The 20,573-nt window shown below is 43.4% G+C and overlaps 1 protein-coding gene across 2 annotated transcripts in view; it reads left to right on the top strand.

The window, feature by feature from the left end:
* The window catches only part of VAV1 (vav guanine nucleotide exchange factor 1), a 606,828-nt gene that overhangs the window by 438,340 nt on the left and 147,915 nt on the right, over nt 1–20,573 (top strand). For both annotated transcript variants that reach the window (XM_086963789.1, XM_086963790.1), the window contains exons 12-14: nt 3,281–3,367; nt 3,682–3,767; nt 6,134–6,266. In XM_086963789.1, coding sequence (XP_086819915.1) covers nt 3,281–3,367; nt 3,682–3,767; nt 6,134–6,266 — 306 coding nt within the window. The remainder of the gene's footprint in view (nt 1–3,280; nt 3,368–3,681; nt 3,768–6,133; nt 6,267–20,573) is intronic.

The raw sequence follows: 20,573 nt of genomic DNA, 5'->3' as shown, positions 1-20,573 counted from the left end.
GTATAGTTGGCAGTCAGTGCCACCAGCACCACAGGGCTCTGTGTACTTGTATTTACCGTATTCATTGATGATCGCCTGCCTCCCACCTTTGTCTGAACCGAAGGAGGGGGTGCTCAGAGTAGTGGAATATCATAAACGGAAATTAATTAGCCCCCCCCCCTGATGGTCAATTATCACTGCATAGAAAGAAGGGGCAGGAACATGAAGTCACAACCAGGTGACCGAATCATAGCATTGTTCCCAAACCTCCTCTAAAAACGGCAAATACCCCTAAACATTGAATGAGGCCTAATAAATAATGAGTGAGTGCGGCATGGAATATTGATGGTTAACTAGCAGTTGGTGGCAGGAGGTCAAAAAGGGCGCAAAGGTCTAGCTTAAACGCTGCATAGCTTAATCTGTAATGAAACCAACAGCAGTATCCAACCCAGTTACAAGCTACTGGGACAAACACTGGCAACAACAGTTGTACAGTAAGAGTCTGGGGAAATAGCAAGCCTGTAAAAGGTTGGAGATGCCCAGTAAACTATCCCATCACTTAGATCATCTTTCTGGGTTGTTGAAAAGAAAAGGAAACAATGGAGGAAGTGAGGGAGACACCATTAATGGGTAAAGGTATGGAAACTGCCTCCCAGTGTTTTACGCGGCCTCAAGATGAGCATAAGTTATCAGAGGACGCTGGTGAGGGGCAGATAGATAACATTTCAAGTTATACTCAGACGCATAAATCTGGTAGTGGGTCTGACTACCTGGTAGCTCCTGAGAGCTACCAGTTGAAGAATATCAGAGGGGGATACAGGAAGCCTGTTCATTTTCTTTAGAGGAAAGCAGACGAATTAGAGAGGAAAGCAGACGAATTAGAAAACAGATCTTCCTTACTTGGAAAAGCTATGCCGGAAACAAAATTATATTTTGGAAAAAATACCCAGGATATATTTAGACTTAAGACACAAGAAATTTCAATTCTGGAAACCAAGAGAGGATTAAATATCCATGTACAAGAAATAACCTCATATTATTAAAAATACCGGACAATCTAGAAGGTAATAGCTTAAAACATTTTGTAAATGCCTTTGTCAATGGAGTAGTTTTTAACAGCTATTCAAAAGTAAACCGTGACAAAGGAATTTAGAGACTCTTTTAGAATACATTCTTACAGGCAAAGCCCTAGGAAATATTGGTAAATTTTGCCTACCTACTCAGTTAAAGAGCAAATATTGGGAATAACATTGAGGGAGAAATCATTAGAGGTGAGAGCCCGTGTGCTTTGGATGCGTTCAGATACTTGCCGGGCCTCTGAAAGAGAAACAGTAGAAACTGTGTAAGGTAATGTAAGACCATCAGCAACTTTGGGCAAAGATGTAGATAATGTTTCTTGCAATCTTAAGAGTAATATTTCAAAACAAAATGCACAATTTTCGAACTGCAGAGGTGGTCAGTCTCCTAAAAAGTGAAATAAAAAGAAGTAAAGCATACATGGCTGAGGCAAGGATAGAATTAGCAGCCATGTACACTCATATGGATGACTTCCTTTTTTCACCTACTTTAGCTGTGTACCATTTCCTCTTTCTGGTATTTTGGGTGAAGGATGAGCAGCGACTAAACTGGCACTGAGTTTGTGCCTTCAGTAGGGAAGTTTACCAGGGAAAGGAGGAGTACATATAAAATCAATAAAAAGCATGAATTCTCATGCACCAGCTTTCAGAAACAAGAGATCAAGGGTAAATGTTACAGTTAAATGATGGCGAATATGTAACGCCATCCTTTTTATCATGAAGTGTAAATGGCTTGACAATCAAAAGAAAACAAGCATTGGTATTAGAATATGCTATGCACAGATAGCAATATTGCAGAAACCGCATTTTACCAGCAAGAGAATGCAAAGCTTTATTTAGGGGTAAAAGATGGATACAGCAGATTGTATGCGTTGAACAACCCAGTGTAACAAAAGAGGTTGTAATAATGATAAAACAAAACCTGGATATAGAAATAATACAGACTAGATCCAATAATTCGAGTCGATGGGCTCTAGCTAGGATTAAAATTAATAGTAAGGTATTTGTGCTGGTTATTACAGGCATAATATAGATGACTGTCATTATCTGGACTGCCCAGTAAAGCAATTGTTAAAAGTGTTAGATCCGCTTACTTAAGCGCTTTGCTTAATAATAGACTGGCCAGGTCTACAACTCATTCTATAGTAAATAAACCCAAATTAGAAGGTTTGTTCTTAAAATGATACCGAATTTAGGTGTTAAGTGATGTTTAGAGGAAACATATGAGGGAGCGAAGATGTTATACCTATCCCTCAAAGAAATATGGACCCTGGAAATGATGCCAACCCTGTGTTTTTTCAAATCTCAGGGGCTGCAACTGCAAAAGTGCTTTGTACATAAGGTCCTGAATAAGTTTAGAACTCACTAGAAGTCAAAAAATTGTTAAAAACAAATGGCAATTTGCCTTTGTTAAATCCTGTCGTTGAGAACAAAAAATGCACTTATATTTTGTTTAAACCAGTAATGGTTTAGGGTGTTAAGAGTGAGGGACAGCACACAAAATCATTTTTTTTTACATACAAGCAGCAATTTATTTATTAAGTGACAACGTTCTGAAAGCTGTTAACAAGACACAGGTTCGCGCCTCAAAAGCTGCCTTCATTGTTTTGATCACTTTAACATGTCATTTTAACATGTGACTAAAGCAGTCAATTTAGGATAAAGTAGTTTACTCGGATGAAAAGATTATGTGGGCATTTTTGCCCTGCCATTCCTGACAAATGTGTGAATGTGGCAGGTTTTATGACATCAATGGTAACACATAGTACAAAGCAGCTTGGAAATGCCATTTTCAAGTCTTATGATGGGAATAAAGAACTGCTCCTTTCTTCATGCCAGTCCTCTGAAGTGTGAAGAAGGAACATACTCCTTCAGCCAGGCCAAGGGCATATATAAATATTTCATTTTTCAAAATTCTATATGAACAAAATATATTTCTGTGTTTGTGTTCCTCATCCTATTCTGATACTATCTTGACCTTTCTACACATTTTTTGTGATCTTTCTTTTATTTCTTTATTGTTTTTTGAGTGCCATTGTCATAAGCATGCCAACATGTCATTTAGAATGTATAAGCTCAATCCTGAAGACAGTTGCTATTGAGTGGTGGACCTTACTGAGTGTTGGTGGCTTTAATCTGTGCTCATTGAAGGTTGCTTGAGCTACCCTTACTCTGGTGCTTTGCTCACTTGGAAGGAACCATTTAAAAATGTTTTTGCCTCCTAGGATTTAGCACAATGCGTGAACGAAGTGAAGCGAGATAACGAAACACTGCGGCAGATCACCAACTTTCAGCTCTCCATAGAAAACCTGGTAGGTGCAGGGCTGGGCCCAAGACTGATTTGCTAATCTTTGCGGTAGTGATGGGTGTTTGTTGTGAAGTTCAACTGCGGACCTTTTCAGAGCTTGAATGAGTACATATCCCTCAGTTTTGCACAGCTCAGCTGCTGACTCAGTGTGTGACCTTTGATACGCTTCTGCACTTCAAGTACCTAACCATTGTCAGCCAGGTCTTCCGGAAACTCTGTTGACATTGGCCAATCACCTCTATCCCTCGAGTCGCAAGTCTCACCCAAGCTCTGCCCTGCTCTCAGAGACACATTGTAATCTGGTTCCTTTTCTTGTAGAATGAATCGTTGGCACACTACGGTAGACCGAAAACCGATGGGGAACTAAAGATCACCAGTGTGGAGAAGCGATCAAAAATGGACCGGTGAGGCCCTGTGGAGGAAGTGGGCCCAGGCTAGAATGAAGGACCAGTATAGGCTGCACCGGGCCATCGAGGGGGGCACCGATTCTTCAGAGTGAATAACACTAGGAATCAGTACCTAGTCACCACTTGGTCTGAATTGGGGCTTTAATGGCTGCAGAGGGCCAGTGTGGGTGAAACATTATCACTTGAGGGGCTGGGGGAAAACATCTCTCCTACTCTCTCACCCAATTGAGAGGTGGCCTCTGTCATACCCTCTCTTTCCCACTCCTGTGACATTTTGCCTCTTTTACATCATTTCATCTTCAAATCTCTATCATGTGACCTTGCTATTATCTTCACACTTTTCTAAAATGTCGACCTATCATCTCAGCAATCTGAGAGGCTTATCCTCTTTCCTGTGCCCTGACTGTACCCTTTAAATGTGACTGTTCTCCCTGTCATTTTTCTGTTACTGTTTGCTGGGGTTTTCCCTAGCCTATCGTTCCATGTCCCCTCTCCCAGCCCATTTTTCTCAGGCCTCTGTGATGTGCCGTCCCTCTTACCCTTTTAACTCTACTCCTCTGAATTGCGCCATGCCACCTACTCTCTCATTTACACTGATAAGTACAGCCACTCTTCAGTGCTGTCGATCTAAGGTGTAGTCTCTCTCCTAGCCTCTCTACTTTGACACACGGCTCTCTTTTTGCCTTTCCCCTAGTGGGTTTGGGATCCCATTTAACGTCTACCTTCTGGTATTTGACTAAATTGTGAAAAGGGGGGTTGACCCAATGTAGGCACTGGGTCCTGGGTATATAGATTGCTGAGAAAGAGGGGTCCCAGTAAACCAAGGAAAGTTATTCACAAATAAGATATAGTCAATTATAAAGACAACCAGGTCATTCTGCTAGCATTGTTTATTATTTACAATGTAGCTACGCCACTTATTCGGGCAACCATTGTAGACATTGCATTTATAGTGATACGTACAGTGCCCTGAATAAAAGGGGAGAGGGAAAGTGCAGAGTGAGTGTAGGAAAGGGTAAAGTGACATAAAAAACAAAGCCAAAAAGGCTACAATTAATTGAAAGTTCTTATACTGATTTATATTCACAAAGAACAAAGTTCTGTAATGATACTAAGAAGTACCATGCTTCATGGGTGTACTTAATAACATGATTATGGGAATGAAGCTGAAAAACAAGAAAAAACAGTCGACGTTTCGACCCCTAGTATGAAGGCAGGCTGAGATTGATCCCTTGCATTGGGGTCTTCATCAGGACATAGGGCAGGGACACAGACCAGAGATGTTTGTTAAACTCGGTGAAGAGGGAACCGGTACTCCCACAAAGCAAGATAGAAGGGGCCAGGGCTGGAGAGCCACGCTCAATCATCAGATGCAACCGAGGATAAATAGCAGTGTCACGGTCCTACGTCTCGTGCTGGGATGTACGGATCGAGAAGGATTCTGCTATTTATCCTCGGTTGCATCTGATGATTGAGCGTGGCTCTCCAGCCCTGGCCCCTTCTATCTTGCTTTGTGGGAGTACCGGTTCCCTCTTCACCGAGTTTAACAAACATCTCTGGTCTGTGTCCCTGCCCTATGTCCTGATGAAGACCCCAATGCAAGGGATTAATCTCAGCCTGCCTTCATACTAAAGGTCGAAACGTCGACTGTTTTTTCTTGTTTTTCAGCTTCATTCCCATAATCATGTTATTAAGTACACCCATGAAGCATGGTACTTCGTAGTATCATTACATAACTTTGTTCTTTGTGAATATAAATCAGTATAAGAATTTTCAATTAATTGTAGCCTTTTTGGCTTTGTTTTTTATGTCACTTTACCCTTTCCTACACTCACTCTGCACTTCCCCTCTCCCCTTTTTTTCAGGGCACTGTACGTATCATTATAAATGCAATGTCTACAATGGTTGCCTGAATAAGTGGCGTAGCTACATTGTAAATAATAAACAATGCTAGCAGAATGACCTGGTTGTCTTTATAATTGACTATATCTTATTTGTGAATAACTTTCCTTGGTTTACTGGAACCCCTCTTTCTCAGCATTCTGGTATTTGACCTCTCACCTTTCCTCCCCCCTATAAGAAAGTTCCATTCTCCTATTGTTGCTCTGAGATACAGCCTCTGTCCTAGCCTTCCCTTACTGAGATATGGCCTCTCTACCCCTAAAAGTTGTGACCTCTCCCCTAACCACTACCCTCTAAAAAATAGCCTCTGTCTCACCGTTCCACCTCTGAAATAGGGCCTTTCACCTAGACTCACCGCTTGGAGATATGGCGCCACTCGCAGACGTTCCCCTGTAAAATATGTCCTCTCTTATAGCCTCGCCCCTCTGAGATGTGGTCTCTCTGTCTCTTGGTGTCTTCAGGTATGCCTTTCTCCTGGATAAGGCATTACTTCTCTGCAAGAGGAAAGGAGAGACATTTGAGATGAAGGATTTCATTAATCTGCCCAGTTTCCAAATCCGGGATGATTCTGCTGGAGAAAAAGACAATAAGAAGGTAACTAATTATCTGGAAGGAGGGTAATACCAAATATGCAGAAAGGAGGTTGTTTGTTCTTCTACAGCAGAGAAAGGACCCATGCCAAGGAGAAGTTGAGGATCCACAGTGTGAGGGGTGGTGGAGAGTGTAGTTAAATTATGAAAGGAAGTGTCTAAGACCGCCATAGGTTTTAATGAATAAGCAGTTGGATAGTAGTACCGAAGTGTGGTGGCGATGGGAGGTATTGTCGATGTCAAGGAAGGAGACAACAATTTATGTTGCATATTTCCTTGTTCAGTATTAATAAAATGCTGCTGCAGAAAATGTGATTGAAAGAAAAGAGTTTTTCCAACTGTACTGGTAATATCAGGAGGTAAAACAGGTTTTGGCGATTACTGTTACCGCGCCATGGAGGTTTAGGTTCTTATGAGAGTTTTGAAGATTAGACTGAGGAATAATATGCAGTTGTGTTTTTACTCTACATCAGAACCGCACGGTTTCCCCATTTTCAACCTCATTTATCTATGCACATTCCTCCAAGTTATTCATTGAGGGATTTGATTAGGGCTTTACCATGGGTCAGTACTCAGTTTGTGGTCAACTCGGAAACCGAATGAGATTTCAGATTGCCCACTTTCGCAGGAGAAATCTGTAACTTTTTTTCACTTCGCAAATCTGCAGATGTGCAAAAAAAAGTCATCACATGACATGTGCAATAGTCTTTCTTCCTTAAATCCGTCTAACCAATCCACTGACCCTCTACCACCGCTCATTTCAAAGAGATAAAAACCTATATTCTCCCCCTATGGACTAAGATTGTAAATGCCTCCCTATGTAAAGGCACTATCCCTGACTGCCTAAAAGTAGGGCAAGTAACCCCCACGTTAAAAAAAAAAAACATGGAAGATTGCTCTGACCCTGATAACGTCCGACCCACCTCCAACATCCCTACTCTGGCAAAACTTTTAGAAAAATGTGTCCAGATCTAACTCTGCAATCACATAAACCACTATCAACTCCTCGATCAGAACCAATCAGGTTTCCATCAAGATCACAGCACTTAATCTGCACTTACTAATATTGTGGATGACATACTAAAAATGCTGGATCAAAATGAATCATATCTTCTGATACTGCTTGATTTATCGGCTGCCTTTGACACCGTCAAACATGATAATCGTTGTTTTACAATGGTTCTCTTCATTCCTCCAAAACATATCCCTAAAAGTCAAAGGGCCAGATGTACGACCATAGCATTTTGCGACTCACAAATTGCAACAAATTGCGAGTCTCAAAATGCTATGTACAACAGTGCCTGAGACACTGTTTGCGATTCCTAAACAGGTTGCAAATTGTATGCCTCATGAATATTAATGAGGCTGTCGCAATTTGCATCCCCAATGGGAATGGCCAGCACTCCCTGAAATGGTGGCCTGCTTGGGTCAGCAGACCACCATATCTGGGACTGCTTTTAAATAACAGTTTTTTTTCAAATGCAGCCCATTTTCCTTAAAGAAAAATGGGATGCATTTAAAAAAGAAAAGTGAAACTTTGAAGTTTCATTTTTTAAGGACAGGCAGTGGTCACTGGGACCACTACCCCTTTGCAACCACTAAAACAGTTGTACATCTGGCCCAAAATGAATCAATTTCTGTGTAAGCCCCACACAATCACTCTTGGTGTTCCTCAAGGATCTGTTCCTCAAGGATCTGCTCTATCACCCATTCGTTTCAATTTATTCCTGGAACCACTGGCAAAACACTTAAAATCTACCAACATCCATTACCATATGTACGCTGATGACACTCAGATTTATCTCCAAATTGCCTCCCCAGAGGACAATATATCCCTCAATTCTATTTTACAAAACACACACCTCTTGCTCACAAATTATCCAGTATTGGGGTATCTTTCATAGATTCAGATGCCTGAATCATTCCCCGTCGTCGAGGCGGGAATACCACGGTAAAAATATATACAATAGCAGTGCCTAAAATTTCTTGTAGTAGGCTGGAAAAGCCTAAAGGCCTAGCTAGGCCCAAAACTTAGCAGCCTATCTACCTCATTATGTAAAAAGACCTGAAATAGTAGCCTCAGCCAACCAGCTGTCCTCACCCTTTAGAACCTTCCTAGCTCAGGCAGTTCTCCTCAGATTTTCACCGCACTTCGTGTGTAAGGGAGTCTCCCTGATTGCCTACTCAGTTTTTTGTCTCTTTTTTCTTCAAAATGTCGGAAAAGAAGGCTCTTTTCAAGGCTTGTGGAACCTGCAAAAAGAAGAGGGTCCATGTGGACGACCAGCACTCTGACTGCATCTATTGTCTGCACCCCTCACATGTTGTGAAGGATTGTAGAATTTTCTGTACCTTCCCTTCGAAAACTATCAGGGAGAGAGCGGCAAGGGTTCTTTTGTGGTTAAAATCATCTTCCACAGATGATGAGGACAAGGCCTCTACCCCCAGCAAGAGAGCCAGATCCAGAGAGAGCTCTTCTCCTGAGAGGAAGAAAAAACTTAAACCCTCTCATAGAGTCTCAGAACCCTCAAAGAGTGCATCGTCTCCTTCAAGACCGTCCACTGTGAGTACAGCCCAGACTAAAGCTGTTTCTCTGGTGTCTATTCACACTACTACTTTGACTTCTACCTCTTCAACTTCTTCTGCTACGGTCACCACTTCGGCTATTACTTCTCCTCTGGTGTCTGCTAAAATGTTGTCGTCGCCTCTGAAGCCTTACTCGACGAAGAGCCAGTTGCCGTCAAAATCATCGTCGTCTGTCACGTCGACGAGGGCTCCGTTGACGAAGATCCTTTAGCCATGTCGACGAAGGCCCTGTCGACGAAAACAACAGGCCCGTCGACGACAGTTCCGTCGACGAAGACATCATCGACGTCCTCGTCGACGAAGGACTCGTCGACTAAGACACCATCGACGTCCTCGTCGACGAAGGACTCGTCGACTAAGACACCATCGACGACCTCGTCGACGAAGGACTCGTCGACTAAGACACCATCGACGACCTCGTCGACGAAGACACCATCGACGACCTCGTCGACGAAGAGTTAGTCGACGAAGACACTATCAACGATGGATTTGTCGACGAAGGCACCATTGACGGCCTCGTTGACAAGGGTATCATCGACGGCTTCGTCGACGGCAACATCAATACCGTCGACGGAAATGCCATCGACAGTCCCGTCGACGACAATTCCAATGACAAACGGTTCGTCGCCTTTGACTTCTACGAAAGCAATGGTATCAACTCATCTGCTGCACAGTACACCTCCGACGAGGGTGCAATATACCCGTTTCCAAATGAAAACTTATCAGAGACTACTCTCACATTTCTCCACTCTTACCATCACACCTTTTGGAGACATATGTGGAGGATGATTCGGATGACGGCGAAGACGATGAGGGACCTTTTGGGGTTGCCCGTCACCCTTCGCAATTAAACATCAAGTGTCAGGAGGAAAATGAGGACGATGACCAAGAGCATTATGCGAATGAAGCCTTGTCAACGCCATATCATTCGCCCAATACCAGACCTCCTCGTTCAGAGGACACAAGTCATCTTCCATCTACTTTAATTCAAGACTTACAAGCTATGTTGGCAGATTATCGCCAGAGATTTCCTCCAACTCCAGTTGTACCTTTTGTGCCGCCTGTCCAGTTGACATGCCAAGGCCTCCTTCGCGGCGAGCTTCATTGTCACCAAGGCAGGATGCTGGCCCTACACCCCAAGGTGACACAGATACCTCTTCTCATGTTGAGGATGATGGTAGGGAAGAGGGCGAGCTGCCAGATCATACACCTACGGATCCGTGGGATGATTGTCATTCCCATGCCTTCACCGCCTGTGCCACGCCCGTCAGATTCTCCGCCTGAGGATATTGGCGGATTTCATAATATTATGCAACGTGCGGCTAATAGATTTGAATTGTCTGTCACAATTGAGCAATCTTACTGCTTCTTGCATGACTTTAAAGAGGGGTATCGCAGAATTACCAGAGCTATCCCTATTATTGATTACATATGGAAAGAGGCCCTCAACATCATGAAAACGAACGCTTCCATTCCGGCAGTCCTTCCAAGAATTGAGAAGAAGTATCGAGCGCCACCTGATACTCCATCTTGCTTATTATGACACCCTCGACCGGACTCGGTCATATCTCAGGCAGCACAACAGAGGTCCAAGAACCCTTCAGCTCCTATTTCAACGCCACCTGACAAGGAAGGCAGGAGACTAGATGCAATAGGGAAGAAGTTCTCTGCAAATGCAGCAGCCTCCATTAAGGCAGCTAATTCGTTAGCAATTTTGGCCCGTTATGATAGACAGATGTGGTCAGATCTGTCTGAGTTCCTTGATCTGATCCCTGAGGATCGTCAACAGGAGGTACGCAGGATCGTGCATGAGGGAGAAAGGGCGGCATCGGAAATCATTGATTGCGCCCTTGATATTTCGAACACCAACTTTAGACAATTGGCGGGAGCAGCAGTCCTCAGACGTCAAGGTTGGCTCAGGGCTACCACCTACAGACCTGAGGTCCAAACGAAGATCTTGGACATGGCGTACGATGGGGATTCACTTTTTGGGAAACACATTGATGACGCTTTGCTGGCAATAAAAACGGATACGGACACTGCAAAATCACTAGGTACCCTACAATACAAGAGAGGGTCCTTTAGAGGAGCAAGAGGCCGGGGTTACTCCTCCAGAGGAAATTATTCCAACCAGCAAAATCGACAGTACCAGTCTCAGTACAAACAACCGTACTATCAATCATTTTACAGACAACCTTCCTCTGGTAGTTTCTCTCGTCAGGGAGGGAAACTGCGCTCAAACAATCAAGGGCGCGATTCCAACAAGCCCCAATGAGCTTTGCCGGACGTCAGTCATTCATCCTCCCCTTCCCGTGGGTGCCAAAATTTCCGCCTTATACCAACAGTGACGGAAAATAACTTCGGATCAGTGGGTCTTGGATCTTGTCAGGAATGGACACACTCTGGAGTTTTTGCAGAAACCACCAACAGCGCCGCCCAGGGGTCCCCCTCGTCTTCACTTACTATTCAAAGAGGCCTTAAAGATGCTACACAAGAATGCAATAGAATGAGTTCCTGCCTCTCAGAAAGGGAAACGATTTTATTCTTGCTTCTTCCTCGTAGAGAAAAATTCAGGAGAGTGGCGTCCAATATTAGATCTGCGCAAGCTCAACAAATATCTCAAGAAACAGTTTTCGCATGGTAACGCTAACAGACATTCTGAATTGTTTCAACAAAGGGGACTTTATGGCTTCTTTGGATCTGGAAGACGCCTACTTCCACATCCCTATTCACCCAAAACACCGCAAATACCTAAGATTTGCAGTGGCTGGCGTCCACTTTCAATTCAAAGTGCTTCCATTCGGCCTAAAATCGGCGCCAAGAATATTTACCAAATGCTTAGCCCCGGTGGCGGCCATGCTGAGGTCACAGGGAATACAAGTTTTCCCATACCTCGATGACTGGCTATTAAAAGGACCATCAAGAAACTCCACGATGGAAACGGTCAAGAGTTCCCTCTCCCTATTATCAAATCTGGGACTGACCCTCAATTCAACCAAATCTCAGCTTCAACCTCGCCAGGAGTTGACCTTTCTGGGAGCGGTGTTGGACACATGCCAGTGCAAAACGTTCTTGACTCAGGAGCGGCAAAACAAACTGCTAAAGCTGGCAAAACAAATATTTGCAAGAAGGTCACTTTCGGTTCGAACATTTGCTTCCCTTCTAGGGATGTGCTTGTCTGCAATCAGCCTCATCCCTATGGCGAGACTCCGAATAAGGCCACTGCAGGAGAAATTACTTCGACAGTGGAGGCAAGTCGACGGATCTTCGACGACCGCATCAAAGTAACATCCAAGATGAAGCAGGCCCTTCTTTGGTGGTCGAAGGCGCACAATTTGTCACCGGGCCTCACATTTCTCCACGACATACCAGAGTTCACCCTGACAACGGACGCTTCCATGGAAGGTTGGGGAGGTCACCTCCAGGACCTTCTGATTCAAGGGCTGTGGTCTCATCAGTACCGGCAGAAGCACATCAACAGCCTGGAGCTGAGAGCCATTTTTCTGTCCCTACAAGCCTTCCTTCCAAGGATTGCGAATTCGTCAGTGCTGATGCGCACGGACAATACCACCAGCATGTATTATATAAACAAACAAGGAGGAACGAAATCTCTCACCCTGTCGCTGGAAGCTCAGGAAATGTGGGAATGGGTCATACACCATGACATATCCCTCAGAGCAGAGCATGTGCAAGGTGTCCAGAACTCTCTAGCCGACAACCTCAGCAGGGCTTTCACAGGCTGTCACGAATGGGAACTCGAGCAACATCAAGTGGAGAAGATCTTTCAAACATGGGAACTCCAACACTGGATCTGTTTGCCACGCAGCAGAACAGCAAATGCCTATTTTATGCCAGCAGGTTTCCTCAACAGGGGTCAAGGGGAAATGCCCTTTTGATGAGATGGTCCGGAATATTTGCATACGCTTATCCTCCGATCCCGCTCATTCCGAAAGTTCTGCAAAAGATGAAGAGGGAACATTGCACACTCATCCTCATTGCTCCCCATTGGCCAAGACAGTATTGGTTCCAGGAGCTCCTTCTACTCTCCCAGCAGCCTCCACTTCGTCTCAAGCCGACAGTGTCAATGTTAACAAAAGAGGGGGGTCAGATCCGACACCCGGATCCTCAATCACTGCACTTGCACGCCTGGCTCCTGACTTCTTAGAGTTCAAGGATCTTAACATCTCCTCAGACTGCAGGGCGATTTCATCACAGGCCCGTGCGCAAAGTACCATCAAGACATATCGTTTTAAGTGGAAGCGATTCTGTTCCTGGTGTGGAGAAAATAATGTTCATCCAATTCAAGCTCCACCTGAAGACATCCTTCCTTATCTGCTGTCCTTAGCTAGGGCAGGACTGGTTTTCTCGTCCATTAAGGTACATCTGGCAGCAATATCCAGATTCAGAAAGAGTTCCAACAAACCATCATTATGTTCATCATCTTTGATCAAACAATTCCTTAAAGGGCTATTCCGAGCTTTTCCTCCAGTTCGGCCTCCTCCTCCTGAGTGGGATCTCAATATTGTTCTGTCCCAACTACTAAAAAGGCCTTTTGAACCTATTCACAAGGCGGAGCTGAAGTTTCTAACTTGGAAAGTGGCTATCTTACTGGCTCTCACTTCAGCCCACAGAGTCAGTGAGATACAGGCCTTCACGATTGCACAGCCTTTCTTGCAATTCTCTAGAGACTTTGTGACGCTTAGAACCAACCCAAGATTCATCCCAAAGTGGCCGACCCAATTCCACATCAATCAACCTGTCAAGCTCAAGACTTTTTTCCCGGACCCAAAAACTCCGGCAGAGAAGGTTTTACATTCCCTAGATGTGAAACGGTGCCTTAAGTTTTATCTCCAAAAAACAAAGGACATACGCAAATCTAATCAGCTTTTTGTTGCTTATGGTCAAGCCACCTTGGGTCAGGCTGTAACAAAGGCAACTATAGCTAGATGGTTGTCATCTACGATTCTCTTCTGTCATGACAAAGCTAACAAACCTTTAACAAGAAAGGTTAAAGCGCATTCCACCAGAACAATGTCAGCGTCGACGGCCCTTTTCGCTGGAGTGACGCTGGAGAACATTTGCCGAGCTGCTACGTGGAAAAGTGTGCACACTTTTACGAAGCACTACTGTCTGCAGTCGGCAACTCATGATGATACAGCAGTTGGGGAAGCGGTGCTGCAGCATCTTCTTCACTAAGGTTAGACTCTTTATAGTCTTTTATTCTTCATTTGACTGTTTTAAGCATACGTATTTCATTATGATGTTTTATTCTTTTCAAACGCTGTCCTAATCTGTGATGTAATTTATGAAGATTTTTGATGCATATGTTATGTAAACAAGTTTGTGCTCTATAACCTTCCAGGTTGTGTGGGGGTGTATACGATCTATTTTGTCTCCCACCTTCCTCTAACGACAGACATGATGTCACTGCTTGCTACTCTGATTCAGGCATGTGAAGCTATGAAAGGTACCCCAATACTGGATAAGAAAACAAGTTACTTACCTGTAACTATAGTTATCCAGTATTGGTATCTTTCATAGATTCACATGCACCCACCCTCCTCCCCGGCAGGGCAGTTCTGTTTTACGGATACTTATTCTCACTTGTGCTGGGAAAATCTGAGGAGAACTGCCTGAGCTTGGAAGGTTCTAGAGGGTGAGGACAGCTGATTGTCTGAGGCTACTATTTCAGGTCTTTTTATATAATGAGGTAGATAGGCTGCTAAGTTTTGGGCCTAGCTAGGCCTTTAGGCTTTTCCAGCCTACTACAAGAATTTTTAGGCACTGCTATTGTATATAATTTTACCGTGGGACTCCCGCCTCGACGACGGGGAATGATTCAGGCATGTAAATCTATGAAAGATACCAATACTAGATAACTGTAGTTACAGGTAAGTAACTTGTTTTCTTACCATCTCAAACTCAGCTTTGCTAAAACTGAATTTCTCCTCATCTCTCCGCCAAATAACATCCCCAACATTGATCTCTGGTTGAAACATTTTACAGCCCTCAAATGTTCGCCCCACATCATAGACTCTGCTAGATCCTTGGGTATTATATTAGATAAAAACCTGAATATGCAGGATCACATTAGCGCAGCCAACCAAAGGAGCAAATTACCAACTGAGCATTCTGTGGACACTTAAACCCTACGTTCCACACAAAGACCTAACACTAGCGATTCAAGCTCTTGTTCTGCCCACACTGGAGTATGGTAGTGCCACATTATGTGGCTTACCTCAATACAAACTGGCCCTTCTAAGAGCCTCCCTCAACATGGCAGCAAGACTTGTCCTTGGAACTAAAAGAAACACACACATATCACAGGCTCTAAAATTCTTAAACTGGCTACTGAATGAAGCAAGAATCCGACTGAAAATTGCTTGCATGACACATAAAGTGTTACACTTCAATGCCCCCAGTTACTTGGCTCAAAAGCTAAAAAAATCAGTTGGCAGCAGATCTTTGTGAAGTGCGCACACCTTGCTTCTGAAACCCCAACGGACCTTCAAAAAGAAAACGGGTGCCAGAGCATTCTCGGTTATTGCACCTAAGATCTGGAACCCTCTACCTCTGCACCTTCGCCTAATCTCCACCTCCTTCAAAAAAGAAGCAAAATCTTTTCTGCTAACTAAGTTTTTACTCTAAGATAATATATCAGTGACAATAAAAATGTATACTGATCAACCTCTTTTGATGATCGACCACCCTATTGCTGACCTTAACCTAGACCAAGCCTTTTTTTATCATATTTACTTTCTTATATTTTTGGCTCTCATGCATTTTTTTTGCTTACCAATCCAATTGTTACTCTATTTGTCATGTAAAGCATTTTGATACCCACTAGGGTCATGTTCGCGCTATACAAAACTTTATACATAGTGTGTGGTGTGGAAACACGCTGTGAGGCAGCAGAAGATGCCTGAGAGCCAGGTCTCGTGGGCGCAGCAGTAGTAGGAGCTGGTGTGGACACCACAGAGGCCAAAGGAAGGGCCAGTTTCTTCTTTTTTAGAAAAGGAGAAGACATATCCTGCACACTACCACGCTTAGAGGCTGCAGAGGAGGTTCCAGATTGAAAACTCTCAGCATCAGACAGAGCTGAATCCTTGTCTTTAAGACGTTGGAGCCAAAGGAGGAGACAGCCTTCTCTGTCCTTTAGATTCTTGTTAGAAAAGGTTCTACAAAACTTGCAGCTGCCAACTTCATGCTCAGGGAAGAGACAATAAATACATTTCTTGTGGGAGTCCTCTTTAAAAAGACGCAACTTCCCACAAGAAGAACAAGGTCGGAATAAAGACTTCTTACTTGGCAAGATGAAAGTTCAGGAAACAAGAAGCAGTTGAGGAAAAAACTGAGCAGAGCTCAGGGAGACTCCCTTCACACGACATGCGGTAGAAAATCTGAGGGCTTGAGCTTCTGAGGAGAAGGTTCTAGAGGGTGCTGGCCTCTGATTGGCTGTAGTTTGGACTAACATAATGACAGTGATATGTTAAAAGTGTTTTCTCTCTCTATCATGCATTCCTATGGAGGAATAGTTTTAGAGGTTTCAGTTATGTATTTACTTCTAGTTTTTTCTTATGTTATGTTCTCACATACATATATTTTTTGCGTTTATTGCTATTTTTATGTACCGTGAGACTCCCATTTCGACGGGGAATATTCAAGCATGTGAATCTATGAAAGACACCAAAACTGGAGAACCACCTGTTTACAGGTAAGTAACAATTGTTCTTACTTCTTCCTGATTTGTAATTTTAACAGTGGCAGTAGCAGTGCATTTGGAATTAGAAATAAGGAACAAGGCATAATATAGGACAAGTCACTGCAAATTCACTGGAGGTAGTAAGAGTATTCTAGTTTCATTGAAGGGTTTGGGCCACTGGAAGGCATATTGCGCATAGAAACGGGGATCCAGAGATAGCTGGTCGTAGACAAAAGAGGGCATCCACAATTTCAAGGTCAGTAGAATGCACTCTCACTTCACACTATTCATTCAAAAGAAGGGGAGAGGGGCGCAATTTTGAGTTTAATCCAGTATTCTTTAATTTCCTTTCATCGCATGTACACTCTGGCCAACATGTGTTTCACGATAGCAAATCACTTCTTCAGGACCTCAAATTACTATGATTCTGTCACTAAAAACAGGAATGCACACAAACAAAAGTACTTAAAAAAATTAATGCATGTTGGTGCTTTACAAGCAGAGTCTTGACACACTACTAACCTAATTACATCTGCCTAAATTTGCAAATTTGTTTCCAGAAACTATAGCTTGGGTCAATGTATGTACTTAAATTATGAGCAAATTTCTCAGCACATTGACTTGAACTATGATTTTGCACATTTGATTAAAAATCAAGTTTCACCATAACAAATCATTTGTAATGGTATTCTACAATTTGTTAAACCATAAGTGCTATACAATTCATATCAGTCAGTCACACTCAGTAAACCACGTGTAATATTTTTGATCCAAGGATCATACTTAGTTTATTTTTAGTTCTGTCCCAGTAATCCTGCAGTACCAAGTGAAGCATCTCTACTAGGAGTAAAAATCTACACAAATAACTTCTTCGACTTATCCCTTATTTCTTATAACATTTCCATATATTCATTAGCATATATTCAATCTCATACAGTCATCAGATATATTTGTATGTAGTTTTCCTTAAGCAGATGTCCGTCCTGAAACAGTATGCCACAATAACACCTGAAATCTAGGCACCCTACAGTTACAGAATATGCATTTCAAATACAACTTTTTACATTGAGGGTCCCCTTTCAGATTCACCTTTCAAACCCACATATCAACAGAATTCATCATACATCCAAGAAACATGGCTTTCCCACAACCTGTATTCAGCTAAAATCTCACATTTAATTGTCTGAAAATCATGGATACCAGTTCATTTATTCATGGATATACACCTGCATCTCCATATCCATAGTTAGACCTTTTTCCTCAGCTCTCAACGTGTGGATCTGTAATGTTTTTAGTTGTCTCGGTTTTAATTATATATCTCCACCTCTTCTGGGTAGGCGAGCTGTTAATAATCCAGTAAATTTCATTTTGGAAATGCCAGACTACTCATGTTCTGTCCCAGAGTGTACTGCCAAATGGTTGCTCTAGTACCCTGTTCCTCATAATTCTCAAGAGCTCCTGTCTCCTTACTGAATAGTTTGAGACGAATACTTTGAAAACCTAAGCGTAAGGTTATAAAGTAAATTTGAAGTAACAGGGTAATCTTTGACTTGCGTGTAATTTTGTACTTTTTCTTGATCAAATGCCTGTGAATTTTACAAATATTCAAGAAGACTTTATGATGAATAAGTGCAGCTGTTCACTTTTGGCACTGTCGTTTGATATAGATACAAATTGTTGCTGAATATGCTGAGAATGGCTTCAAATTGGGGAAACTAACGTGATGTGGAGATTGGTGCTTGGAATGTGATTTTGAATGGGGCACAATGTAAATGACTATTTGAAATTAAATTCTATGCTTGTAGGGTACCTACATTTCAGGTGTGTTTGTGGTATACTGTTTAAGGATGGATGTCTGCTCTAAGAAAACTGCATACAAATAGCCTGCGATGAATGAATGGGGTTTAATGCATGTTGATGAATATATGGCAATTTCATAAGAAATAAGAAAGAAGTTCAATGGGTTACTTGTGAAGGTTTTTACTCCTTGTAAAAAGTCTTTTCTTAGTGAAGGAGCATTGCTAGGACATTAATGGACTAAAACTAAACTAAGCATGCCCCTTGCACCAGAAATATTATAGGGGGTTATTCAGTTAAACTCACTGATATGAACTATATATTACTTTTGTGTTAGAAATGGGATTTCTGGTTGGCTAGGGCATGTGCCTAAGCCAGGCAGAAACCACCAATCTAATCAGGGCAAGGGAGTTACACGCTGAAGATAATGCCTGCTCACCCCCTTGGTAGCTTGGCAGAGCAGTCAGGCTTATCTCAGGGGCAATGTGTAAAGCGTTTGCGCAACACACACTCACAGCAGCGGCACACCACAAAAAAAACTCCACACAAGGATATATCAAAAATAGCCTTTGTATTACTCATAAAACACATTAGAAGGTTATCACATATATACACTGTGCCACCTGGCCCTTGGTATGATTTTCAGGGGTTATATACACTACAGGGTCAATCGGGCCACTGTCCTAACTAACACAACTCACAAGTAGTGAAAACAACAGGTAAGTACTGGCAATAGGGCACTTAGCAAAAACACATTATGCATTAGCATTAGCAGCAGTGCACCAACATACCCACTTTCAAAGGGCACACACTAGGCAAGAACTCAGTACAGTATGGCATTAACACCAACAGCAGTGCACGTAGCACACATCATTAGTGGGCACATATTGTAATCACCGCCATAAGAACAGTGCACCACAATGACCACCGATAATGTGTGCACTCTACTGCATGAGTGTGAGAAGTTGGCCTGATATATAGTGCTCACTATTCTAGTGATCACTTTGTATCATACCAAACGACCCTTATTGATGATTGGTTGTAAGTCAACCTTATAGACCAGCTATCCTAGTAGCATGGACAAGAGCAGTCTTTAGGCTAAACTCTAGAGGGCGTGTTAAGCCAGCTGTTATACCATCACATATACCCCTTGAACACCAAGTGAAAGGAAACCACACAAGTTGTTATGAAAATAAAAGGATATTTATTTATAACAAGTCTACCCTGAACTCTTCATGAGTCAGGGAGCTAAGCACACAACAAAACTCTTACGAAAATACTTTAAGTTGCACAATTTACACAAATGCCCGAGGGGCACGAAAAACCATATACTACAAAAGTGGAATGCGAAATACTAGCAGGTAAGTAACAAGATCCAGAGGCTTCAGGATCGCTAGGACTACACTACAGAATCTTCAGGTTAGGAGCAGGAGGCCTAGGGAGATCGGGTGCAGAGTGTGCACTCTCACGCGGGATGCGGGACAAAGTCTATGGATGCTAGATTTCGTAAAGTTACAGTTATCGGACAAATCCGACTAGTTAGGCTGAAAACGAAAAAGGATCTGGACACTTAGATAGTGAACCTACGTTGGAGCACCGAAATGCTCAGGTTACCTAGCCCAGGGGCTGCGGCTGCATAGGGTTCAAAAGACATCGGGAATCCTCGTTACAGTCTATGGAGCCTGAAAGAAGAAGTTGCTGGCAGGCGACCAGTGATGAAGTTCGATGTGATCCAAGACTGGAACGGTGATGGAGACGACCTGAAAGCAGAGGGGACTCAGTTCTTAATCACTAGCCAGTGATTAGATGGGCACCAGGATGGCACCGGATGAAGTCACCTCGACCAGGTGAGTGGGTGACGCTGGGCTCTGCAGTCTCCCGGACCAGGAGGCGTTGTCGGCGACCAGGGGTGGAGGTGCGAGCTGTCCCACGAAGGTGTCTGCTGTCGGCGATGCTGGACCCAGGATTGGGGCAACAAACCTGGGCAAAGTCAAGCCCACGCGGTGGACTCAAAATGACGTCTGGAGTGGACCAGGAGGGTCCGGGGTGCTCCTCTCTTGGAAGGGAGCAAGGGCCAGTCTGGAGCAACCAGACCAGCGATGGAAATGTCGTGGTTCGTCGTCAGGAGGGCTACAAGCCAGCAGGCAAGTGGCCGGACAACGCGGTGAGCAGCAAAGAGCAGAAGGGCCCCACGCAGATCTCGTGGATGCTGGGGGGCTGGACTTCGGT

This window comes from Lissotriton vulgaris, chromosome 1_1 (assembly GCF_964263255.1).
Source record: "Lissotriton vulgaris chromosome 1_1, aLisVul1.2, whole genome shotgun sequence".
Taxonomy (NCBI): Eukaryota; Metazoa; Chordata; class Amphibia; order Caudata; family Salamandridae; genus Lissotriton; species Lissotriton vulgaris.
Note: the sequence above shows the minus strand (reverse complement) of the source record. Positions and strands in the feature narration are given on the sequence as shown.